The sequence below is a fragment of the Crocuta crocuta genome, unplaced genomic scaffold (genome assembly GCF_008692635.1).
Source record: "Crocuta crocuta isolate KB4526 unplaced genomic scaffold, BGI_CrCroc_1.0 scaffold61, whole genome shotgun sequence".
Classification (NCBI taxonomy): Eukaryota; Metazoa; Chordata; class Mammalia; order Carnivora; family Hyaenidae; genus Crocuta; species Crocuta crocuta.
In genome coordinates, this window is record NW_027528369.1 from 328615 (window position 1) to 354910 (window position 26296).

Consider the following 26296-nt stretch of genomic DNA (forward strand, 5'->3'; position numbering starts at 1 on the left):
TCCGAGAGGAGGGGGCGGGCAATCTTCGCGCCCTGCTGCTGCGCAGGCGCAGGGCGGGGCTTCGCGGCCGGCTCGTCTGGATCTGTTCGTTCGGGTTCGCTCTGTGCGTCAGACGCTCTTTTGGGGACCGCTGTTTTAGTGCCTGGGGTCAGCTATGGCTGAGGCGATGGATTTGGGCAAGGACCCCAACGGGCCCACCCATTCCTCGACTCTCTTCGTGAGGGAAGATGGCAGTTCCATGTCCTTCTACGTGCGTCCCAGCCCGGCGAAGCGCCGGCTCTCGACGCTCATCCTGCACGGCGGCGGCACCCTGTGCCGGGTGCAGGAGCCCGGGGCCGTCCTGCTGGCCCAGGCAGGGGAGGCGGCGGCCGAGGCTTCAGGCGACTTCATCTCCACGCAGTACATCCTGGACTGCGTGGAGCGCAACGAGAGGCTCGACCTGGAGGCCTACCGGCTGGGCTCGGCGGCCGCCCAGGCCTCCGAGACGAAGCCCGCGGCCCAGGCCGAGGGGGGCGCCGCCGCCGCGCAGCCCGAGCCGCAGCCGCACACGGGGCGCATCGTCTTCACGGACGCGGACGACGTGGCCATCTTGACGTACGTGAAGGAAAATGCCCGCTCGCCCAGCTCCGTCACCGGCACCGCCTTGTGGAAGGCGATGGAGAAAAGCTCGCTCACCCAGCACTCGTGGCAGTCCCTGAAGGACCGCTACCTCAAGCATCTGCGGGGCCAGGAGCATAAGTACCTGCTGGGGGACGCCCCAGTGAGCCCCTCCTCCCAGAAACTCAAGCGGAAGGCTGAGCAGGACCCCGAGGCCGCCGACAGTGGGGGTGAGGCCTCTGCCGCGAACGCGGGGGCTCGGCTGCACCTGTGCGGGCGGGGGCGGGGCTCCTTCCCCTTTCGCTCCGGCGTCCATGTTGGTGTCTCCGGTGGCGTCGCCCGGCCCTCCCCCCTTCCCCTTTAGACATCCGGGTAAAATTGCACCATTTTCTCTTCGCACTTCGATTTATTTTTTTCCGGAAGCTGACGTGGTTTGATACTCAAATGGTACAAAGAGGCTATGTAGAAATTCCACCTCATCTAGCAACCGGGTACCCAGTTTTCTTCTCCGGGGGCAATGTGTTGTTAAACCAGCTTGTAGGGTATCTGTTCCAGAGGCTCGTTTCGAAAAATACTTTACATTCAGGTAGATTCAGTACAAGCTTTTTAAAAGGCATGCCCGACCAGTTTATTTTCATGAAAGTTTTGGCGTCTGTGCGTATTCACAGAAGGTTCTCGTCAGTTGGAATGCTCATCCTGGTCTCGCTCAGGTGAAGTGCGTTTTTAATGCAGTTGAACTGTATGTTGGGATTCAGGTGTGGTTAAGGCTCAGTGTAAAGCTGTCAGGATGCTTTACTTTTGATGTAATCGGTATTGACAGCTTAACCTGACCCTTTTGTTTAAAGAAGCATGTCTCCCCCCTCCCCCCCTTATGTGGCGATTCCATATAACATTTCAAGATGGGAAGGTAAATCTATTTCTCCTTTCAGCATGCTTAGTAGGAATATTTGTTTTTGGTAAAAGTGACATTTCAGATTCATTCATTCAACAGATATTTGAGTGCCAGACACTGTTATCCTGCTGGGATATAACAATAAATAAAAGTCCCTGCGGTCATGGAGCTTAACATACTAGCTGGGCAGTGGTAAGTGCTATAGAGAAAAATAAAATCAGGGTAAGGGCTGGGGAGGAGGTTGTTTTCTACAGGGTGATAAGGGAAGGTCACTATATAAGGTGATTTATGAGCAGAGACCCAAGGAAAGAGCAAGCCAGGGGGTTATCAGAGGGTGTTTCAGGCAGAGGGAATATTGAGTGCAAAGGCCTGGAGGTGGGATTATGGCCTGTGTGTTTTGGAGCAACAAAGATCCGTGTGGTTAAAATGGAGTAAGCAAGAGGGTGAGTTCTAGGAGAGAGGACAAGGCAAGGCTATGTGTATGGGGGAAGTAGATGACATAGGGATTTACTTTGAAATCCAGTAGGATTGGGACTATGGGCAAGCCATTTGGAGCCTTGGGGAAAATTCAGCTGGATTCACCCTACTCTAATATTTTGATGGTCAGAATTTATAAAAATTGAAATCCTAAAATGACTGAGACAGTATGGATGAGGGGCACCTGGCTGACTCAGCCAGTAGTGCGTGTGACTCTTGATCTCAGAGTTGTAGCTGGAGGTTCAAGCGCTACGTTCGGTGTAGAGATTACTTAATGTGGATGACTGTACTTTTATTTTTCAATTCTATTTATTGATCTTCTTAAAAAATGGAAGTATGGTTGGCATACAGTATTAATTTCAAGTATACAACCTAGTGATTCTATATTTTTATACACTGCGAAATGATCACATTAAGTCTGGTTTCTTTCTGTCTCACAAGTTAATACGATATTACTGATCTTATTCCCTTATTCATTTTGCTGCCATGTCCCCCATGCTAACCCTCTTTCCTCCCTGTTCTCTTTTTCCTGTGGATTTGGGTTTGTTTGGTTGGTGTTTTAGATTCCACTTATCACATGGTATTTGTCTTTCTCTGTCTCAGACTTCTTTCACTAACAATGTCCTCTGGGTCCATCCATGTTGTTGCAAGTGACAAGATTTTGTTGATTTTTTTTTTGGGGGGGGTGGTAGTGGAGTATTCCAGTGTATATATATGCATACCAATCTTTATCCATTTATCTGCTGATGGATATTTGGGTTGTTGCTGTATCTTGATTCTTCTAAATAATTCAGTAAATAATACTGCAGTGAACATAGGGCTACATATATCTTTTCACATTAGCATTTTCATTTTCTTCAGATTAATACCCCAAAGTGGTATTGCTAGATCATACGGTATTTCTATTTTTAATTTTTGAGGAACTTCCATACTGTTTTCTATAGTGGCTATGCCAGTTTACATTCCCACCAACAGTGCTTAAGGGTTCCTTTTCTTCATATCTTGCCTAATACTTACTTCTTGTCTTTTTGATAAGTCATTTTGATAGGTGTGAGGTGATACTTCATTGTGGTTTNTTTCCATACTGTTTTCTATAGTGGCTATGCCAGTTTACATTCCACCAACAGTGCTTAAGGGTTCCTTTTCTCCATATCTTGCCTAATACTTACTTCTTGTCTTTTTGATAAGTCATTTTGATAGGTGTGAGGTGATACTTCATTGTGGTTTTCATTTGTATTTTACTGATGATCAGTGATGTTGAGCATCTTTTCATGTGCCTGTTGGACATTTGTATATCTTCTTTGGGAATACATCTATTCAAATCATCTGCTTATTTTTAAATTAGAATTTTTTTGGTTGTTGTTATGAGTTCTTTATTCTGTCAACCTTTTATTGGATAATTGGATATATGATTTGCAAGTATTTTCTCCCATTCAGCAGGTTACTTTGAATATATTTTTAATATGTGCATGGTGATACTCCTGAAACCAGGATTTTTTAAAAAGTTGCATATATGTGATTTATATATATATGCAGAAAGTTGCATATAAGTGAAATTAAAAACGTCTCATCATAAAAGAGAGCAAACTGGAAAAATATTCCTAATACATTGGAAGACTTAGTTTCCTTAATGTCCAAAGACCTTGCAGAAGTCAGTAAAAGAAAAACTCCGGGAACAATGAACAAAAGAAACGGAATGAGAAGTTTCTAGAAAAGGAAATAAATGGCAAAAAAATAAATGCAGAATATTGTTACTAAATAAAAGTAAGTTAGGCTCTGAACAGAGGCTTAATCTAAGCCATGGACTTCTGACCAATGGAAAATGAAAAAAAACGTGTGTGGTGATGTTTTTCAGGAAAGTAAATCAGAACAAGGAAATGTACGAAAGTAAATCAGAACAAGGAAATGTACTTTATCAGGTTGGCAAAGATTAACAAAATGGGTAATACCTAGAGATACCTTATTGGGTAAAATATACATTATATAAAATTTGTCCTTTTAACTATTTTCAATTGTTCAGTTGGGTGGCACTAAGTACATTCACATTGGCATGGAACCATTACCACCATCTCTGTCCAGAACTTTTTCTTCTTCTAAAACTGAAAAACTGTACGTATTAAGTGCTGACTCCCTTTTGCTCCCTCCCCCAGCCCCTGATAACCATCGTTCTATTTTTTGTCTTTATGAATTTAGTCTCTTGCTCCCTCATGTAAGTGGAATCGTGTAATTGTCCTTTTGTGATTGGCTTATTTCACCTAGCACAGTGTTTTCAGGGTTCATCCATGTTGTAGCATGTGTCAGAATTTTCTTCCTTTATAAGGCTGAATGATACTCCTGCATGTATGTATCACGTTTTGTGTATGTGGTCACCCATTGTTGGACACTTAGGTTGTTTCTGTATTTTGGCCATTACGAATAATGCTGCTATGAATATAGGTGCACTGAGATCTGTTTGAGATCCTGGTTGAATTTCTCTTCAGTATACAGAAGTGGAATTGCTGGGTCATATGGTATTTCCATGATTAGTATTTTGAGGGACCACCATAGTATTTTCCAGTTATGTGTTTTAGTGCCTGTGTGGTTTGTGTCACCACCATCTAAATCAGGATACAGAACAGTTCCATTACAAAAAGCTTCCTCCTGCTGTCCCTTAGTAGTCAATTTTTGTTAAGTGGAAAAGAGCAGAGTTAAATCCTCAGAGAACAAAGAGTAAGAAAGAGGAGGATGCTTAGCTTTAGGAGGGCCTCCCTTCTGTTAGATGGTATGTGGTAGATTGTCGTGCATCCTCCACATCTATCTTCAGCAGCTGGGAGAGCTGCTTTGCCCAGTCTTGACATCTTAGGTTGGCTAGCATTTAGGGACTAATCTTTGTGGAATTGTGCCATGGTTCCCTCACCCTAACACAGTTAATTCTGAAGGGACTTTCTAGTTCCAGACTTCCCCATGGTTTCAGCTGAGGCTTTGTTGGAACTCTTTCACAGCTCACCTTCCCTCTCTGCCCACTCTTGCTCTCTTCTCAACAGGGGTTTTCCCTGGAGCCCTCCTTACTAAACACGTTACGTGTAAGTCTCCGTCTCACAGTCTGCTTCCTAGAGAATCCAGTTTCTAGCAATTTTGTTAATTTGCATAATGCACGAATATAGAACAAAAATGAATTATGCTTGAAGAGTATTTTTATTTTCTATATTGGAACCTAAGGAAAATATCACCGTTTGGATAGTACAGCTCTATAGAAGCAGGAGTAGACAGTTTTGAATATGTATGTTTTATGGTTTTCTAATCCTGGTCAAAAACTGATGTCTTCTAATAGAAAAAAAGTAGAGGCTCACTTTTGGCTCAGAGCTCACAGAGCATGCACTGTACTTTTGGTTTCTGCAAAAGATGTTAATTCTAATCTGGTACCGTTCTTCTCTTTAATAGAACCACAGAATAAGAGAACTCCGGATTTACCTGAAGAAGAGTATGTAAAGGAAGAGATCAAGGAGAATCAGGAAGCAGTCAAAAAGATGCTTGTAGAAGCCACCCGGGAGTTTGAGGAGATTGTGGTATGTGGACTGGATTTAACTCTTATTTTCTCCACTTCCATTCTTCTTTAAAATTGGTTATTGTATTTACTTTTTGTACACCTAAGGCCCTGAAAGGTAAGGTGGGAAGAGGGAAAATGGAAAGTGGGGCTGATCTTGGTTTTAGGCATGTGGCTTTGAGGGAAGGGCATTTTGGGCGGCTCAGTCCAGCTCAGTCTGACTCTTGATTCCACCTCAGGTCATGATTTGGTTGTCATATCCGAGCTCCCTCATCGGGCTCTGTGCTGGGCTTGGAGGCTGCTTGGAATTGTCTCTCTCTGTCTCTCTCTCTCTCCCCCTTCCCTGCATATGTGTGCATATGTTTTCTCTGCCTCTCTTTAAGAAGAAGAGGGGAGAAAAATTGGGGAGAATTATTTTTTCTTACTAAGATTTTTTTTAATGTTTATTTTTGAGAGAGAGAGAGACAGATTGTGAGTGGGGGAGGGGCAGAGAGAGAGGGAGACACAGAATCCCAAGCAGGCTCCAGGCTCTGAGCTGTCAGCACGAAGCCCTATACGGAGCTCGAACTCATGTGCTGTGAGATCATGACCCGAGCTGAGGTCAGATGCTTAACCAACTGAGCCATCTAGGCGCTCCTGGGAAGAATTATTTTTAAACAGTAGAAAGCATCCTATTTTGAATATTTTGATCTGATTCTAAGGTTTACAAAGTTAAGATTGTGGATTTATCTTCTGAAAATATTTTTGTCCTTCCCTGGAAAATAAATGCAATTTTTAAAGGAGCTTAATTTTCTTAAAAAGCAAGTTCAGCTTTTTGTGTACTTAGGGTGGTCTTGGGATCTTTTTATTTTTATTTTTTTAATATTTTTATTTATTTCTAGGAGAGAGAGAGAGAGAGAGAGAGAGTGTGAGCAGGAGAGGATCAGAGAGAGAGGGAAACACAGAATCTGAAACAGGCTCCAGGCTCTGAGCTGGCAGTCAGCACAGAGCCGGACGTGGGGCTCGAACCCACGAACCGCGAGATCATGACCTAAGTGAAAGTCGGACGCTTAACCGACTAAGCCACCCAGGTGCCCCTGGTCTTGGGATCTTTTAACGCTTCCGTATTTGGTCTAGTTTCTGATACTCTGTTGGAATCCCATGTTTAATCATTGTTATAGGGACAAGCAGGAACTATAAAGTAGTGAGGAGTAATTGAAAAGAAAGTCTCAATTATATTTGCATGTATTCTCCAAGAAAAAGGATCTTATAAATTAATATTTTTTATTAACATAAAGGAAAATGATCAGGCCTCATTGTAACACAGGAAAATAAAGGCCTGTAATTGGTGAATGAAGGAATGCACAAGAATTGGCAGAATTTAGTAATGGTTGCCTTTTGAAGTCTGAGTTTTGTTTTATATTTGGTCTATTTTCCATGAACTTTCAGATGCAAACATAGTCTACATAGGTCTCTTCTCATATAGCATGCTTGGTACTATGCCTAAACGTAATATAGTTTTGAGTATTTATGTGAAGGCATTGGTACATGTACTGGGGATGTAAGTGATGAGCAAAAGAGATACAGTTCCTGTCCTTAGCTTACAAAATCTGACAGTGAAGTCAAACTTTTTTCCTTTATTTTTTATTATATTTATTTATTTGTTTTTTAACGTTATTTTGAGAGACTGAGCATGAGCAGGGGAGGGGCAGAGAGAGAAGGGGACAGAGGATCTGAAGTGGGCTCAGAGAGCCCAGTGTGGGGCTTGAACTCAGGAACTGTGAGATGTGACCTAAGCTGAATCTGATGCTTAACTGACTGAGCTACCCAGGTGCCCCTTTTATTTTATTTTTTAAATGTTTTTATTTTTGAGAGAGTGCGAGTGTGAGTGGGGGAGGGGCAAAGGGGGGGTGCACAGAGGATTCCAAGTGGGCTCCACGTTGATGCCTTTGGCACTGACAACAGCTACCTGGATACAGGACTCAAACCCACAGGCTGTGAGCTCATGACCTGATCCAAAGTCGGATGCTCAACCAACTCAGCCACCCAAATGCTCCTGAAGTCAAACTTTAAACAAATGATCTAATGAATATGTGTGTACACATGAACTTGTATGCACATACACTTATTTTTTAATTATCCTGGCTTCTAATCTTGTGTTGGAATACCGTAGTCGTATGTATATGTGTACATACATGTAATATACACATAAGCACACGTATATCCCCCCCACACTCCCCCCCCTTAATCCATTGTATACATAAACTTAATGTACACATATGCAACATGAGTAAATATAAGAAGGAACATAGCATATTGGAAGAACTGAAGGAAGTCTAGTGTGATTGGGATGAAAAGGGCAAGGTGGTGGTAGTTGGGAGAGACTAGGTATTGCAAGAGTAAGTGGGACTTGGCAGTTAGGAACTGGTCATATTTATCATTCTTTCTAGGTTGACGAGAGCCCTGATTTTGAAATACACATAACAATGTGTGATGATGATCCACCCACACCTGAGGAAGACTCTGAAACACAGCCTGATGAGGATGAGGAAGAAGAAGAAGAAGAAAAAGTTTCTCCACCAGAGGTGGGAGCTGCTATTAAGATCATCAGGCAGTTGATGGAAAAGTTTAACTTGGATCTGTCAACAGTTACACAGGCATTCCTAAAAAATAGTGGTGAGCTGGAGGCTACTTCCTCCTTTTTAGAGTCTGGTCAGAGGGCTGATGGATATCCTATTTGGTCCCGACAGGATGACTTAGATTTGCAGAAAGATGATGAGGATGCCCGAGATGCATTGGTCAAAAAATTTGGTGCTCAGAATGTAGCTCGGAGGATTGAATTCCGAAAGAAATAATTGGCAAGATATTAAGAAAAGGAAAAAGAGTGGCAAGTGAGGTTAAAAAGTTTTTTTTGTGAACATTGAACTTCAGAGTTTGTTACCTTGGAACTGACGCTTGTCTTTTGACCAATGCTGCCATCGCTCTGTGAGTTTTAGATTTTGTAGCCAGGCAGAGTTGTGTAGAAGGATAAAAGTAAAAGACATTTGATATATTTAGAGCTGTCCCTGGCAGTCTCAGTGTGTTTATAAAAGGGAAATCTACACCAGACAGAGGTTGATCTTTGTAGTAGTAATCCTTTTCTGATTGGAACTCTTGCTATATTGGTTTCAGGAGCTAGTGACAAAGTCAAAGGAGGAAAATAAAGAGCCTCTGTCCTTTGGCAGAAGCTCCCCTAGATTGTGATAGATTCCAAATCAAGAATCTAGAAATGTGGAAAGATTTAATTTTAAGGTCTTGAACTTGGACCATCCTAAACCCTTGCATCATCTAGTGAGCTCTAATTTCTAGACTGCTTTGAAAACCCCATGTTCCCTTTGCTAACTTAATATTTGGGGACCCTGCTCCTTGGCTGTTGTTTTCTTCCACTCTTTGTCAGTCATACTTGTAGCACGTGTTTCTTTACCTATCCCCAGTTTTGTTTAAAACGCACACAAAACCCTGGAGTCTTAAGAACAGTCTTACTCAGTTATCAGTAATGTGTTTTTATTTATTCAAGACAATTTTGTGCTAAGGATTGTGTTAGATTTATATATTAGTGGATTGATTCCTCTTTGTTGTGTTGTTGTTGAAAATAAAAAGAACTTTGAATCTCCAAGTGTTTTCTTTGATTGTATTCATGAAACTTTTGATATAAAAACCATAAAGGAACTGACATTTCTTGGCTCTTAATTAGGTCCATAATGAACAAAATGGTTCCATGTTAGAACTGGTAGGCCCCTAGAAGAATGCTAGATTCTCTGGATGGAGCGGAGAGAAGATCTGAGTCAAGGACCGAGGAATGGGAGAACACCGTGAGCTGCTGAAAGCTGAAGGGTGAGAAGCCAACCAGGAGCCATCAGGTGTGTAACGGGTGGCTGTGCCCTCCCCCTACCCCCTGGGCACTCAGCGTTCCTGCACATGCCACGGATAGGGGTCCTACTGCAAGCACCGGCTTGAGGTTTCCCCTCTCCTTGAAGTGCTGTGAAGTTCATGCTGCTGTGAGTGGCTTTCGGCTGATGGTGGATGAGAATTAGAGGATGCATTTCCAGCTTCCTTGCCATCTGGAGAAATGACCCAACTGAATATTTGAGAAGCAGTCCTTGAGTGGGATAATGGTTTCCATGCCCCCTTGAGCGGGATAAAGGTTTCCATGCCATCTTTTAACGGTACTCAGCAGAAACCAGCATAGTTGCCCACAGTGGTAGTAGTTTATGAATGCACTCTGCACAGGCTTCCTTCTCCTGTTTCACATCTGCATTTCTCTAATAAATGCATTTTGGAATCATCAGTTACACACAAATTCTTCGGGTCTGCTTCTGGCGGGACCCATTCTAAATCAAAATGCTTTACTTTGCCCTTCTCTTTAGTATGTTGAAAGGATAACTGTTCCCGGGAGTACCTAGCTCCAGGAATAATTTTTAAGTGGATATTGGGAAGGGTTAGGTGGTAGGCATTTGTTTAAAATGTGTTATTCAATCAGGTATGACTCTAGGGTGGTTGAAAATACTTTAAATGTGGAATGGAGATGTCATTTAGGATGTTTATACCTTAGTAAAGTTCCTATAGTTTTACAAGGTTAGAAACTTCGGTTTTGTCAGAGCATGTACAAAAGGGTCTGAGTCATTATATCTAGACTCCCAAAAGATATTTAAATTAAAGCACCAGTGACTTCCAAATATCTGTTTTTGTCATTTCTCTGGAATTTCATTTTTTAGGCTGGGAGATAATATGAAGGAAAACAAATTATCAGAAGTATTTTTGGGAGCACAAATCTAAGGAAAATGAGTTGGATCTTAACGGTTAATGACATCGAGCTATGGCTGCATCTGCTCCATAGACCAGCTGTTCAAGTCCTAAAGTTAGGATACCTCGCCGTTAAGCTGTCAGATTCTTACTTGTTGGGTTTTCTTTTCTTGACTTCATGAGGCTTGTGCTCTGGGAAACATAATTTCTTACTCATTTTAGCCCATGAATTATGGGCCTTCCTCCCTATTTTCTACTAACCCCACAACTCAGCTTTTGAAATTCTCTAGGTCTTAAATAACTTGTATACCTTCATTAGTAGCAGAAACATTTCTGTCTCCTCTTTGCAAACTGCAGCAGTGGGCTATACTCCTGGTATTAAGTTTTCCTTTGTTCCCTATCCCTGTTAAGCAGGTGCAGTTAAAAGTTTAAGCTGTTGCTTGAATTGTTGAGATTTTCTCTAGGTTTTGGTCTAATGCTCTTTGCTGGATCATATGCTCCCTTTGCCTGTATCTAAAAGTTGTATTTAATTGTTTATAACAGAAAGCTTAAAATAAAGGACTTGAAACAATAAGGGAAACAAGGGGATTTATATCTTGTATGAATGAGAAGTCCCGATGTAGGTAGCTTCAGGGTTCTCTTTATTTTTCTACTTGGCTGTCCCTAGCTTGTCTTGTGGGCTGTTTCCTTTATGGTCGCAAGTTGAGTGCATCCTTTCTTGGAAGACCCTGGATTTCTCATTGGCCAGTATTTTGGCACACATGCCTTCCTAACTCTTTGTAAGTGAAATTGACTGGATTAACTTAAATCAATCAAGATATATTCTACTTGGACTGCAGATTGTGTTACTTTCCCTGAGAACGTGGCATGAAAGGGAAGGTGAATACCCAAATAAAAGTCTGCCAAAAACTTCGATTGTACAAGTTCTAGTCACCTTCTCTAGGAACAAGACTATCCATCCAGGGGTGGAATGTTACCACTGTTTATCATCAACCTGGACCTAGCCTTTTGAGTTTGTTCGAACAATGCAACTTGATAAAACTCAAAGATGTTTTTGTATTACCAAGGTAAACCCACATACACCTTCATACACCAAAGTCTATTTTGAGATGTGCTTTCATTTCAGAAGAAGAGAGAAGACTGAAAATGAGAATGGTTATCCCAGTTTTAGATTAACATATTAGACTAAGTGCTTGTATGGTGTTACTACTGTATTTTCATTGTAATTTTTTGGTAACGTTTTAAATAGTCAAAGGAAAAAAGTGCAAATGAAGAATACTCAGTATTGTGGATTTAACCTGATTCATTTAACCGTTCATTAAATGATTCATTTAATCATTAAATATCTACATTTAATATTTGTAGATATCACAAATCTACAGTATTTGTAGATACTGGGATAGTGTCTAGTTCCCAGTTGAAATCCTTAAAATGTTGGGGAAAAGCTCACTTGTATGAATTCACATCATCAAGAAATATAGTATCCTTTCATTTTCTGTGTGACAAACTTAATTTCAAGTTTGCTTTCCCATCTTGCTAGGAGGAAAAGGAGTGCTGATGTGTCAGCAGGTAGATCTGTTCCTGCTTGGGTTTGGTTACAGTTCATGCATATTCTGGATTGGTGGACATGGTGATTAGAGAGGAGGTCATGTTTGTCAATAAAATGCTTTTGTTCAGAAGGATTCAGCAGACCTGTGTGCTGGCCTGTGGTGCTTCCAGAGGCTGTGTGGAGCTTAGAAACCATCCTTTATTCGGTGAAGTGAGTATAGAAGATAACCACTGCCCACAAAACAGTTCTAACTTTCATTTGGGTTTCCAAGTGGTTTCTCCTTCCTGTTGCATTAATCTTGTCCCAAACAGGATGACTTCATTATCCACAGTCCTTTAAATTGCACTGATAGTGCATCAAAAGAAGAGAGGCCTGGACCAGGTTCTGAGAATGACTTCTTTCTCTGGAGGTTCAGGCCCTGGTGAGCTTTGTAGGGTATGGAACGCAGCCTGAAAATCATCTTCACTGAAGCACAGTTGGGGTCCTGGAGGGTCCTCTTTCTGCGGGCCAGGACTTGGAAAAGTTACTTGTTCCTGAAAATCTGTGGGTAACAGTAGTTGACATAAAGGCTTGAGGTTTTTCCACATTGCTGGTAAGTTGGCCAAGGGAATAAGATGGTTTTCCAGCTGACTGTTCGGCAGGCATGTGTCTCAGTGTGTCCCTCCTCAAGGATCCCACTTCACAGTCAGAGCCTGGCAGATCTCATCCCACCGTTGCAGAATGTAATACATGTCCGCCTGCGCCAGATCCTGCAGTTGGTGGTTTTGGTGCTCAGGATGAGGCTGAGAGTAGTCCTTCAACTGCAGTACTCCTGTGTCATTCTTTGTGATTCTGGCACTTTTCTTGCTTTTCGGGCCAGAAAGGGGTCTGAGTATCCGAGACTCCCAGAGTCAATGATATTGGCAGGTAATTCCTGAGAGTAGAGAGAGATTTCTCTCTGCACAGTCTGTGTGGGCTGTACCATCATGTCTCTTGGTCTTTGGCTAACAAAAGGGACAGAGAACTCCTGGGATGGAAGAGGAGCTGGTAGCAATATTTGGCTCCTGCCGAAAAAATTGGAGAAAGCAAAATGATACCTGCCTGGAAGAGTTGCCAGATCAATTTGGTGGTGCTGAGATGTCAGATCTGGTCTTTTGTTTGGGCAGTCTGCCAAGGAATTCATAGACTCACTTCTCTGCCCTGGGTATAGAACCTTCCGTTCTGAAACCACGTTTTTGTGAAGAAAAAGGAGACAAGAATGTCATAAGACAAGTGATTCTGGCTCTGTTTCTCATATGGCATAAAGCAAAGGGACTATTAATACAGGCTCCATTATCACGGGGTGTGTGTGTGTGTGTGTGTGTGTGTGTGTGTATTTCATATGAAATAGAACTATTGCATATATGTCATTTCTCTCATTCTTGTGTTCAGTATGTGTATGTATGCATATATGTGTATGTATAAACGTGTATACACATACAAACACAAAGTGAGGTCCTAACACCACAGTCAACTATAGATGGATTGAAACTGGTTGAGAAGGCATTTGCTCTAGATTCTTCCCTTTAATTTCAGCAGTGGATCAGGAAATAAGTTTTCTTGACCAGGTTGACATTTATCTCTTTGTCAACATGTGTATAAGAGAGGGGAAGGGGGGTGATGGGCATGGAGGAGGGCACTTGTTGGGATGAGCCCTGGGTGTTATATGAAAACCAACTTGACAATAAACTATTAAAAAAAAAAATCCCAGTCTTACATACATGTGTATAAATCTGATCAAGGATTAATGAACACAAGTCTTTTGAGGGTTTCTGTGCTGAAAAAACTATGACTGTGCTTTCTAGGCATGAGCATTTAACATACACTAAACCACTGTCTTCATAACTTTAGAAGGTACCAGTGAGTGATTTTGTTCACTGGAGGACATGTGACTAAGTCTCTAAATGTTTTGGGCTGTCAGAAGTTGGAGGACGGGAGGTGAGCAGGGTGTCTAGTTTATAGAGGCCAGGAATGCTTAAAAATACCAATTAGGCACAGGACAACCTCATAAGAAAGGAATTATCTGGACCAAAATGACCAAGCTTTTAAAAAATCTGACAGGGAGTTCCTAAAATAGGTATTAACTTTCATATTCTCCCCCATTTTTGCTGCTGCAGATTCTAAATGGATAGAACATTGACAGAACTCTGCATTTTGCAGGAATCTGACTTGTAGTGCTAGCTGTTTACCAACCCATACTTTTGCTCTTGATGATTGTGATAATCTAAGATAGGTCAGAGTTTTTCAGCAGCCCATTAGGAGGAAATATAACATCACTTACAGGTAGAACATATTTGGTGCCACTGACAGAACTGACTTGAATTCTTGATTCCTGAATGCCTGTTATTTTAGCCAGTTTTTTCCTGGTTGTAATGTCAGGGAATTGGTTCCTGTCAAAAGTTTAAGTAGGATGTGTGATTGAGATCTTGTAATGGATGTCCAGTCTTATCTGGCTGCTTTTGGGAAGTACCCTAAAGGAGAACATGGAAACAGAGGGTGTCTTTTAGGACAGTTCTCATATTTGAACTGAAAACTTGAATCTAGGAAGATCATGCTGACACTCTCCCTGAATCCCCAAGGGTGACAGAACAGGATGCCACCCTGCTTAGAGCAGCAAGACAAAAGGCCCGGAGCCCTGCCGTGCTAAGAACCTGCCTGTCTCAGCCAGCTGTGGGACCTTGCTTTTATTCTGACACTAGGGTGCCCAGAACAAGGTGTAAGTGCCTCCTAAGATGATGATTTTTTTGTTGAGAATATGGACACAATGTGCAGAGCCTTTTTCACTTTCTCTGGGACCCACTGAAGAAATGCATTTGGACCAGTAGTTTCTTCCCTTGAGTCCAAGGCTGATGCTGGTTTTGTCCCTGGGTTTCACCGTTTGCTCGGGAGCATCCAATTCCAATTGTCTTTGTTTGGATCTGAGGTTTTTAAACCAAATCTGAGTGGGAGATGTTGAAGTCATGTAACTCAATCTGTGTTGTTCCAAATATCAAGGCAATTAAATGAAATTGATTTGATCAACTGCCATTGGGATAAGATCCATAAGAAAAAAAGTGATGTATTATCTTAGGAGTTATATTATTATTAGCATACATTTCAAGACAGCATTTCTTGCATGGTCATCTTCTTGGTGTCCCAAGTAAAAGTCCCTGATACAAGAGATACTGTTCTATCAATATTTATTTTTCTCTCTTTTCCCTCCTCCCACCTCTCAAAACAGAGCTTCTGTGTGAATGTCTTTTCTTGGTCCCATTTTATTATGTATAATACATATGGAATTGATTGTGAAAAGAATTTCTTTAAGTGGGGAGTAAATTAGCCACGATCAAGAGCCTTACTAACATTGATCCACATTCCCTCTTATTCCATAATCAGCAGTAGGTAAGGAGACTCCTAGGACCCAGTACACCTTGCTGGGAAACTGTTGTCACTTATCTAGCCAGTAGAACTCTTTGCTGTTTCCTCATTACTGGAGTCACATTTGCAGTGTACTTTCTAATTGTTGGTTTTATTTTTGATAATTTGTGATAGGTAGGGTATCAAAGAACAACCAATATTTAACAAGCCGCTCTTTTATCCAGGCATTGTGCTAAAAGGTTATCTGTTCTCTAATTAATCAGAATATTTGCAGGTAAGCCTTAGGCACATTTCACATAGTCCCACAGTATGTGCTTTTATTATTGGGGTTTGAATAAGCTGTCTCTTCACACCCAGAACTCCTGCATGAAGAATAAAAAATTTCTCTCCGACATCTCCTCAGACTGAGGACCTTCTAGCCTATGGCTTACTGGTGGCTCTATACAGACACAAAAATAGGAACTCATTATTTCCCTCTAAAAGCACATTTTATTGATCTTCATTGTTTTAAATGCTGTTTCACTGGTATAATTGTTTACAGCTATCGAAGAAATCCAACTTAGTTTCATTTTTACATTAGTACCATTCAAAATAATACAATATGGGATTTTACTTAATATACTTAAAAAATTAAAATTATTTTTATTAACTTTTTTTTAGTTTATTTTGAGAGAGAGAGAAAGAGAGCACAAGCTGGGGAGGGGCAGAGAGAAGGAGAGACAGAATCCCAAGTGAAGAGTACAATGTGGGGCTCAAACTCACATACTTTGAGATCATGACCTGAGCTGAGATCAAGAGTCAGATGCTTAACCAGCTTTGCCACCCTAGCGCAACATTCATTGTTTAGTTTTGAGAAAGAGACAGAGTATGAACAGGGGAGGGGCAGAGAGAGGGAAGGGAGGGAGGGAGACACAGAATCTGAAGCAGGCTCCAGAGGGAGGGAGGGGGGAGGGGAGAGGGAGAGAGACAGAATCTGGAGCAGGCTCCAGGCTCTGAGCCGTCAGCACAGAGCCCAACGTGGGCCTCAAACTCATGAACCTTGAGATCATGACCTGAGCCAAAGTTGGACACTTAACTGACTGAGCCACCCAGGCGCCCCTAACCCCTACTTTATATACTTAAGTGTGTGAAAATCACATTTCAGGCATTAAAAAAGACCTAGCCTGAGAATTGGAAATTTATGTGAGTTCTTGCCCCACAGTTTCTCGTAATTACATATTAATCATCGTTATGCAGTATATATCAGAACTTTTTTAAAAAGATTTTTTATTTTTGTTTTTTTTAAAGATTTGTCTTAGAGGAAGTGTGAGTGGGGGAAGAGCAGACAGAGAGGGAGAGAGAAAATCCCAAGCAGTCTCAGTGCTGTCAGTGCAGAGCCTGACATGGGGTTCGATCCCACAAGTTGAAATCATGACCTGAGCTGAAGTTAACTGAGCCCCAAAGATTGTTATTTTTAATCTCTACACCCAGTATAGGGCTTGAACTCACAACCCCAAATTCATTACATGTTTTAGTGACTGAGCCAGCCAAGTGCCCCAGTATATATCAATACTTAATGATGCCATATTATTATAGTGTTGTAATTTCCTGAATTGCGTAAATCTCAAAAATTGATGTATCTCCCATTGGGAGGCCCTGAGCCAGTATATTCTCCTCCTGTCAGTGAATATACCCAATCAGTATTTTCACAATTAGTAAAAGATACAAACACAGTTCTTTTAATATACAACAATAAAAACCTCCTGAGCAACATACCTGACATGTAAGAATTGCCTGAAAGTCCTGATCGCAACATTTCTGTCTACTTTGAATCTGACAGATAATGAAATAGAAACCTAATGCTTACCTGAATTTTACACTCTGGAATGCTATTTCTTTGGCCCATTGTTTCCTGGTAGCTTTACCAGGGTGAGGGTTTTGTTCAAACCATGCTTGGAGTATCCTTTTGACTCTGGTTGTAAACAGTCTTGCCTTGCCAGGTTTCTTTTTGTAGTATGCCTGATCAAGAGAAAATGGGAAGAGGAGTATGAAGGATATGTTTATGGATTAAGAACTCTGTGAATATTTTTTTTCTAGGCTGAAAGCCTGTAGGTTCAACAATGATTTTGTATTTTTACTTTAGGGATACAGCTAAGGTCATGTTAAATTGGAGAACTGTAAGTTGAATATGTATGTATAATAGAAAAAATGACACTCATGGGGCGCCTGGGTGGCTTAGTCGGTTAAGCGTCCGACTTTTGCTTCGGTCATGATCTCGCGGTTCGTGGGTTCGAGCCCCGCGTCGGGCTCTGTGCTGACTGCCAGCTCAGAGCCTGGAGCCTGTTTCAGTCTGTGACTCCCTCTCTCTCTGACCCTCCCCTGCTCACGCTGTCTCTCTCTCTCTCTCCTAGAAATAAATAAAAAAAAAGAAAAGAAAAAATGACACTCTGTGATCTGAGTTATCAAAGGAAAAAGTTACTGAAAATCCAGAAAATTACATGCAAAGAACATAGGAAGCAGTAGGAGCTAGGAAAGTTAATGGACATAAACAAGTCAAACCTTAAAAAATTTAAATAAAATACACAGTGGGGTGTCTGCGTGGCTCAGTTGGTTAAGCTTCTGACTGTTTTGTTTTTTTAATTTGTTTTTCTTCTTTTAAAGTTTATTCATTTTGAGAGAGAGGGAAAGAGAATCCTAAGTGGGAGTTGCCCTGACAGTGTGGTACCCAACTCTGGGCTTGAACTCACAAGCTGTGAGATCATGATCTGAGCTGAAATCAAGAGTCAGATGCTTAACCAGCTGAGCCACCCAGGAGCTGCAGGTATCTAGCACTTGATTTCGACTCAGGTCATGATTTCATGGTTAGATTGAGCCCTAGTTCTGGAGATTGAGCCCTGCGTAGGGCTCTGTGCTGTCAGTGAGGAGCCTGCTTGGGATTTTCTCTCCCTCTCTCTCTGCCCCATCCCTCAGGCTTTCTCTCTCTTAAAAAAAAAAAAAAAGGACACCCAGGGNTATATATATATATGCTTTTCTCCGTTTACAGTGTCAACTTTAAAACTTTTGACAACCTATTGGAGCACCTGGGTGGCTCAGTCGGTTAAGCGTCCGACTTGGGCTCAGGTCATGATCTCAGTCTTTGGGTTCAAGCCCTGCGTCGGGCTCTGTGCTGACAGCTCAGAGCCTGGAGCCTGCTTCAGATTCTGTGTCTCCCACTCTCTATGCCCCTCCCCCGCTCGCTCCCTGTCTTTTTCAAAATAAAATAAAAACATAAAAGAAATTTAAAAAAAAACCCACAAAACTTTTGACAACCTACAACCTACTTGTGGGACTCCTGGCTGTTAACCTTAAATTTGAAATTCCAGTCTCCAATTTTAAAGCACCCATCAGTCCTCTAACACAACTTATCAATGCAAAACACCTCCTGTTCCAACAATCTGTCCCTCTAATTATGATAGTGATTTAACTCATAAACTCTGGGAAACAAAGCATATGGCATTATCAAAGAAGAGAGCAAAATGCAGATGAAAATTTACCACTTGCAGTGCTGTTCAAATCCATCTTGGGAAGAGGTACCTGGACTCTGCAGAGGTGAGTGGGCAACTGAGCAGCTGTGGAAGACAACAGCCTTATCAACACCAAGGGTGACCCACCCATTTCTTATATACCCTTCTATTTAATCCTTCATTAATGTTCAACACTTTTAGAAAGAAACTTGAAGTAATCAGATTAAGAGGAAGTACAGATTCTACCAGGTAGTTTAAAGATATCCTAATATTTTTCCAAATATGACTTAGAATCTGTGCTCTCTCGTTTATGTACAAATACGTAGATACATTTATATATTAAAAACATTTTTTTCTCCATAATGTAGTACTTGCACATTTTAATTATTTTGGTTTGATGTTATTTATAATTTTGGAAAGATCTACCTACTTTATATTTTTCTTTGTTTTTATTTGAAATAAAATTTTTTTTAATGTTTATTTTTGAGAGAGACGAGAGCACAAGCGGAGGAGGGGCAGAGGGAGAGGGAGACAATCCAAAGCACGCTCTAGGCTCTGAGCTGTCAGCACAGAGCCCAATGCGGTGCTCGAACTCACCAACTGTGAGATGATGACTTGAGCTCAAGCCAGACACTTAACCGACTGAGTCACCCAAATGCTCCTCCTTTTTCTTTCTTCCTTTTTTTCTTTCTTTCTCTTACTCTCTTTCTTTCTTTTCTTTTGTGTGTAACCTGATGTGGGGCTTGAACTCACGCATCGGTTAAGTCAGTTGCTTAATGGACTGAGCCACTCACACACCCTATGTTTTTCTTTTTTTAATGTTTATTTTTGAGAGAAAGAGCGAGAGCACAAGCCAGGTAGGGGCAGAGAGAGAGGGAGGCACAGAATCTGAAGCAGGCTGCAGGCTCTGAGCTGTCAGCACAGAACCTGACGTGGGGCTTGAACTCACAAACCATGAGATTATGACCTGAGCCAAAGTTGGATGCTTAACAGATTGAACCACCCATGTGCCTATATATGTGTGTGTGTATGTATATATTTAAGTTTATTTATTTATTTTTGAGAGAGAGGGAAAGAAAATCCCAAGCAGGCCTTGTGCTGTCAGCTCAGAGCCAGACTCAGGGCTTGATCCCACAAACCCTGAGATGACCACCTGAGCCAAAATCAAGGGTTGGATGCTTAATTGACTGAGCCATCCAGGTACCCTTCACTTCATATTTTACCCGTTTTCCTCAGCTCTTACTGAAACATTTTTTTCCCATCATTGATCATAAAATTTATATGTCATCTTTGCTAACCTATACTCCATGGTTCAAAAACATACTGAGGTAGGTTTTTAGGTTGTTGACCTGAAGGTATTCTGTAGATTGATTGAGTTATATAATCAGTTGGATTTAAGTAAAGGAGATTATCCTTGATCTGGTGAGGCTGAGAAAATCATGGGAAAGTGTTAAGAGCAAAGCTGGGCATTCTTGGAGGAAAAGAAATCAGATCCGTGGACAGCATCTTCATCTGTGAGACAGTTTCAGCCTGACCTTCCAGAGTCTGCCCCAGAAATCTCATTTTTTTAAAAAAATGTTTATTTTGAGAGAAAGGGTGCACGTGAGCGTGGGAGGGGCAGATAGAGGGAGAATCCCAAGCAGGCTCTGCACTGTCACCACAACCATGAGATCATGGCCTGAGCTGAAACCAAGAGTCAGACACTTAACTAACTGAGCCACCCAGCCACCCCCAAGAAATCTCATTCTTGCCTATCCAGATGCCATAGTTGTATAAGTCAATTCTTTATAACAAATGTCTTTATATGTGTGTATAATTTCACTAGTTTCCTATGAGTTCAGAATGCTACTGATCCTCTTTCTCTGGTTGAGACTAAATGATACAGAGGTTAGTACTGGAGGTCATTCTATAAGAACAGACTTTTAGAGATACATTTGTATATATTACATGTAATTAAAAAATATATAAATATATTCAGGTCACCTGACCAGGCAAAGAATCAAAACCATGTGAGGTAGTTGCTGAGGTCAAAGGAAATATGAATTGGTAATGGAAGAAAATAGTTAACAAAGCTAGCTACTACCTTTGACCATTTGCAGAAATGAGGACATATTAGGAGAATTTTGCTATGAATCTGTACATTTATTAAAATATTTGTTTTCTTCTCATATTCCCTAATGATCCAATATAAGGTGCATTAATAATAGTTGACTTTATTAATATTTTAAGTAGGCTTTACAGCCAACTTGGGGCTTGAACTCACCACCCTGAGATCAAGAGTCACATGCTCTACCCACTGAGCTAGTCAGGTGTCCCAATAATAGTTAACTTTACATCATCATATGTAGGGAGCATCAAAAGAGAAGGATGCATATCACCCAAGGATGTTCCATCTTCTTTTGGAGAAAGAATTAGCATGTTTCCATTCTTGGCAGGATAGTTGTGCCGTATTAGGCAGAAATATCACATTATTTTTTGAATTTGGAAATCATTTATTCTAGGAGAGGTATATAGTTTACAGTTAGACAAGGCAAGGTGTAGCCAGAGTGGTGACTTTTATTTATTTTTTGTTTTTTTATAATATAGTTTATTGTCAAGTTGGTTTCCATATAACACCCAGTGCTCATCCCAACAAGTGCCCTCCTCCATGCCCATCATCCATTTTTCTCTCTCCCCCACCCCCATCAACCCTCAGTTTGTTCTCAATATTTAAGAGTCTCTTGTGGTTTGCCTCCCTCCCTCTCCTTAACTATTTTTTCCCCTTCTCCTCCCTTATGGTCGTCTGTTAAGTTTCTCCTGTTCCACATATGAGTGAAAACATATGGTATCTGTCCTTCTCTGCCTGACTTATTTCACTTAGCTTAGTAAGAATGATGACTTAAAAAAAATTTTTTTTTTTTAGTGTTTTCATTTATTTCTGAGAGAGAGAAAGAGAGAGAGAGAGAGCATGAGCAGGGGAGGGTCAGAGAGAGAGGGAGACACAGAATCTGAAGCGGGCTCCGGGCTCTGAGCTGTCAGCACAGAACCCGATGCGAGGCTCGAACCCACGAACTGTTGAGATCATGACCTGGGTCAAAGTTGGATGCTTAACCGACTGAGCCACCCAGGCACCCCCAAGAATGATGACTTTTAAATGTCAGCATAGCTAAGCTACAGAACTTAGTTTTTCACTCATCTAGGTGTTTCTGTGTTAGTATTTTGTAGATGTGATTAAAGTCCACAGTCACTTGACTTTAAGGGAGATTAATCCTATATAATCTGGCTGAGCCTAAGTCAATCAACTGAAAGGCCAAAAGGTCAGAGTGGAGGCTTCCCTTCAAAGACATTCTTCCTGTTGATAGATGCCCATGCTCAAGAGTTCAGCCCTACTGTGAGTTTTGGAATTGCTTAGTGAGTTTCTATAGTCACATAAGCCAGTTCCTTGCAATTGATCACTATATGTACTGATTCTGTTTCTGTGGTTGAATAGTTGAACTCTGCCTGATATAATCACCAAATTGTTTCTTTCTTTCTTTTTTTTTTTTGATGTTTGTTTATTTTGAGAGAGACCAAGAAAGAACTTGAGTAGGGGAAGGGCAGAGAGAGAGGGAGAGAGAGAATCCCAAGCAGGCTCCACACTCATCATGGGGCTCGATATCACGGTCTGTGAGCCAAAATCAAGAGTAGGATGCTTAGCCAACTGAGCCACCCAGGCACCCCACAAATGGTTTCTTTTTGAAATGACATTTAACAGGAGAAAAGTGTGTATATGGATTTGTCATGGAGACAAGCCACCAGTGATAGAAAACTTGATTGAATCCTAGAAAGAAGGTTACTCATGTTATGCCATCATAAAGTTTTTGGTAAAGCTACATTAGCTGTGGGGCCACTTGGGTGGCTCAGTTGGTTAAGCTTCTGATTTCAGCTCAGGTCATGATCTCACGGTTTGTGAGTTTGAGCCCTGCATCCTGCTCTGTGCTGACAGCTTGGAGCCTGGAGCCTCCCTCAGATCCTGTGTCTCCCTGTCTTTCTCTCTGTGCCTCCTTCCACTTGCGCTCTGTGTCTCTCTCTCTCAAAAATAAATACACATGGAGGGGCACCTGGGTGGCTTAGTCGGTTAAGCGTCCGACTTTCGCTTAGGTCATGATCTTGCGGTTTGTGGGTTCGAGCCCCACGTCAGGCTCTGTGCTGACTGCCAGCTCAGAGCCTGGAGCCTATTTCAGAGTCTGTGTCTCCCTCTCTCTCTGACCCATCCCCTGCTCACGCTGTCTCTCTCTCTGTCCTAGAAATAAATAAAAATTAAAAAAAAATACACATGAAAAAATTTAAAAATCCTTATAGAAAGAAACAAAGCTCTGTTACCTGTGAAAGCCTAGAAGGCAGAAAATGGGCGAATCTCTCTTGTGCTTTGAATTATGGATAACAAAATATTGCTGTCATGTTTCATATGCTTTTGGCCATTATTGCCTGGGAACATCTAGAAAGAAATGAGCTCAGAAAGAAATGTGTTAATAAAGGTACATTCTATTACTATTGAAAAAAAAAGGAATATGTTGTTCAGCGGGAAGAAGGGTAGGAGATAGAAAGGATGCATGAAGTTCAAAGTAAGGAGTACAGGTAGATTTATACTCATTGAAATGACGAAATTAATTTCAAAAATTCAAGAAAAAAAGCTTGGAGACACACTTTCTAACAAAAATTTTATGCTTAGTTAAGAAACTCAGGGGCGTCTGGGTGGCTTAGTCGGTTAAGCGTCCAACTTTCGCTTGGGTCATGATCTCGCGGTTCATGGGTTCAAGCCCCGCGTCGGGCTCTGTGCTGACTGCCAGCTCAGAGCCTGGAGCCTGTTTCGGTCTGTGACTCCCTCTCTCTCTGACCCTCCCCTGCTCACACTGTCTCTCTCTCTCTCCTAGAAATAAATAAAAATATTAAAAAAAAAAAAAAAAGAAACTCAAAAATCAGACCTAGGTCATGATTTGAAATTTGGTTTATGGCAATTAAAACTTCCACCAATAAATCTTTCTTTAATTAAGTATGCTTGTAAATTGCTACAGAAAAAAAAAATGAAGCGTGCTTTTGCAACAGACAACTGATACGCTAAAGATATTTTAGTTGAGAGAAAAATTGGGTGTAATGAATTGGGGGATGGGTTAATTACACCTGGAAATAAATGGAATCAGGTTAATTGGTTTGTATTTGTATGTGTTTTCCTTTGTGTTTTTCTTTACTACAGTCTCTAGGGTCCCTACATATGAGGCCAAACAAGATAAGGGACATTCAAAGATCTGGTCTGGGGACTTCAGCCAGGAAGCAGAAATAGATCTCATGCTCAGTTAGAAGTCTGCCCCAAACATCTTCCCAACTGAATCTTATTACTGCTCTGTTTCAATGCGTGCAGTCTTCTTTATATATAAGAGAATGTTTTCTACATGGGTCCAGTCCCTACTCCCAACTGGCTCATAGCATGGGGTGTTTTGATATCTTTTTTTTTAAATATCTTTTTTAAAGTTTATTTATTTATTTTGAGAGATTGAGAATCCCCAGCAGGCTCTGCATGATCAGCATGGAGCTGGTGTAGGGCTTGAACCCACGATCAGTGAGATCATGACCTGAGTCGGACATTTAACTGACTGAACCACCCAAGTGTCTCTGCTCTTTGATATCTTGATGAAGGAGTTGTATTGGGATCTTCAAATTGGTTTGAGTATCAGTGAAGGGTTTTGGTTTGGAAAGTACTTCAGATTGTGTCTGGTGGAGAAGAATAAGATAATTTTGTATACTTTCAGGATGGAAGCTAATTTTGACCAAATAAATGAACCACCATATATTAAAAAGGGCCACTTATTTCATGCCCACCCACACGGCACCAGCCCAGTCAGGTCATGTCTTCCAAGGGAATTATACTCCACAAATTGATTTTTGCCTTTGCCCTGTGATTTCTTTCAACCAGTGAGATATGAGTGGGCCTAATGAAGCAATCTATACCATCTCTGAGCAGAATTCTCCCAGCTTTTTGGGCCATTGCTCTTCTCTCACTAATGTGAGCCTGTCCTAGATAATGATGATCTCATTAACCTGAATCCCAGTAGGATGAGAAATAGATTTTTGTTGAGGTAAGCCACTAGTGTTTTGAGGTCATTTATTACCATGACATAATTGAGACTAAAGTGGATATACAGATTTGGTTGTTGTATCTTAAGCTCTATGATCAGGGTTAAGTCTTCATTTTCATTTACTTTAATTTTTGAATGTTTATTTTTTGAGAAAGCGAGGGAGAGCAAGCTAGGGCAGGGCAGAGAGAAAAGAGAGAGAAATCCCAAGCAGCCTCTGTGCTGTTAGCGCAGAGCCCAACTCGGGCCCAAACTCAACTCTGAGATAATGACCTGAGTAGAAACCAAGAGAGCTGGATGCTATACTGATTGAGCCACCCAGGCTCCCCCCCAAGTCTTCATTTTTAAATAATTATCTGAATATTCCCAGAAACTTATTTGTTATAGCCCCTCCCTTTTAACTGCAGTAAATTTTCATGAAATTTAGAAGGGCACGAGACCCATTTTCTAAACAAAAAGTTCCAAGAGACTTCTTAGGTGTGAACCTAAGAGAGTACTAGTTGGACAGGATCCATTCTGTTGAAGATCATGTGAAGTTATGTGCTCAGGTGGGCATGTGACATGCAGAAAACAAGGAATGTCCTTGGACTTAAGACTCTGAGTGTTGCCTACACGAAATGAGTGTTTCCTTCATCCTGGAGAAGATGTTTATTTGTGCTTTAGCAAGAAAGGACACAAAGAGGTAAAACAAAGACCTCTCTGGATTAGGTTATCCAGTTATCCTAATCTGTTTCTTTTTTTTTTTTTAAGCTGGATTTTTTTTTTAAATTTATTTCTAGGAGAGAGAGAGAGAGACAGCGTGAGCAGGGGAGGGTCAGAGAGAGAGGGAGTGACAGACTCTGAAACAGGCTCCAGGCTCTGAGCTGGCAGTCAGCACAGAGCCCGACGCGGGGCTCGAACCCACGAACTGCAAGATCATGACCTAAGCGAAAGTCGGACACTTAACTGACTAAGCCATCCAGGTGCCCCTATCCTAATCTGTTTCTTAAAACGTGGAGACAAGGGGCTCCTGGGTGGCTTAGTTGGATTTTGTGCCCCCCTCTCTGTCTGCCCATCGCCTGATCATGCACTCTCTTTCTGTCTCAAAAATAAATAAATATTAAAACAAAAGAGAAGAAAAAAAAAGTGGATACAAATCCGTAGTTTCAGGGTCAATATAAGGGGGACTTACTTCGATTTGGAAAATTAACTGAGATAGCAAAGATTTGGGCCTTGTCAGAGAGGGGTGAGGTACTCCCACCATGGTAGCAGATGGGACAAGGGGATGTCAAGACAAGATTTTTCCTGACAGTGAGTAGAGTGTGTGAGAAACAAAGGCTGTCTTTCCCAGGGCTGCACCTGTAATCACAGAGGTGGTGTATTGCACTCTTCCAGAGCGACAACCTCTTCCACTGGAGACAGTGGCCCTATGGTTTACATTTAAGTCAAATCACCAAGCCCCACCAGGGTGAACTAATAACACACTTTCTTGACACCCCACATTTCTATTTCTTATATGCATAGAATTCTTTTTTTTGAAATATAATTTATTGTCACATTAGCTAACATACA

At 41.4% G+C, this 26296-nt stretch overlaps 2 protein-coding genes across 2 annotated transcripts in view; one reads left to right on the forward strand and one right to left on the reverse strand.

Annotated features, from left to right (window-relative positions):
* Nucleotides 1-44: 44 nt before the first annotated feature.
* Nucleotides 45-9123, forward strand: TERF2IP (TERF2 interacting protein). The gene is made up of 3 exons (XM_077754041.1): nt 45-827; nt 5387-5511; nt 7919-9123. The coding sequence occupies exons 1-3, from the start codon at nt 155-157 to the stop codon at nt 8321-8323; spliced, it is 1203 nt and encodes a 400-aa protein (XP_077610167.1). The 5' UTR covers nt 45-154; the 3' UTR covers nt 8324-9123.
* A 3326-nt stretch (nt 9124-12449) lies between these two features.
* DUXB (double homeobox B) overlaps nt 12450-26296 on the reverse strand; it is a 71544-nt gene continuing 57697 nt past the window's right edge. The window contains 9 exon segments of the mRNA XM_077754167.1: nt 12450-12618; nt 12620-12736; nt 12738-12805; nt 14099-14217; nt 14220-14261; nt 14602-14755; nt 17021-17043; nt 17046-17113; nt 17115-17172. Of these exon segments, the coding sequence (XP_077610293.1) occupies nt 12450-12618; nt 12620-12736; nt 12738-12805; nt 14099-14217; nt 14220-14261; nt 14602-14755; nt 17021-17043; nt 17046-17113; nt 17115-17172 (818 nt within the window).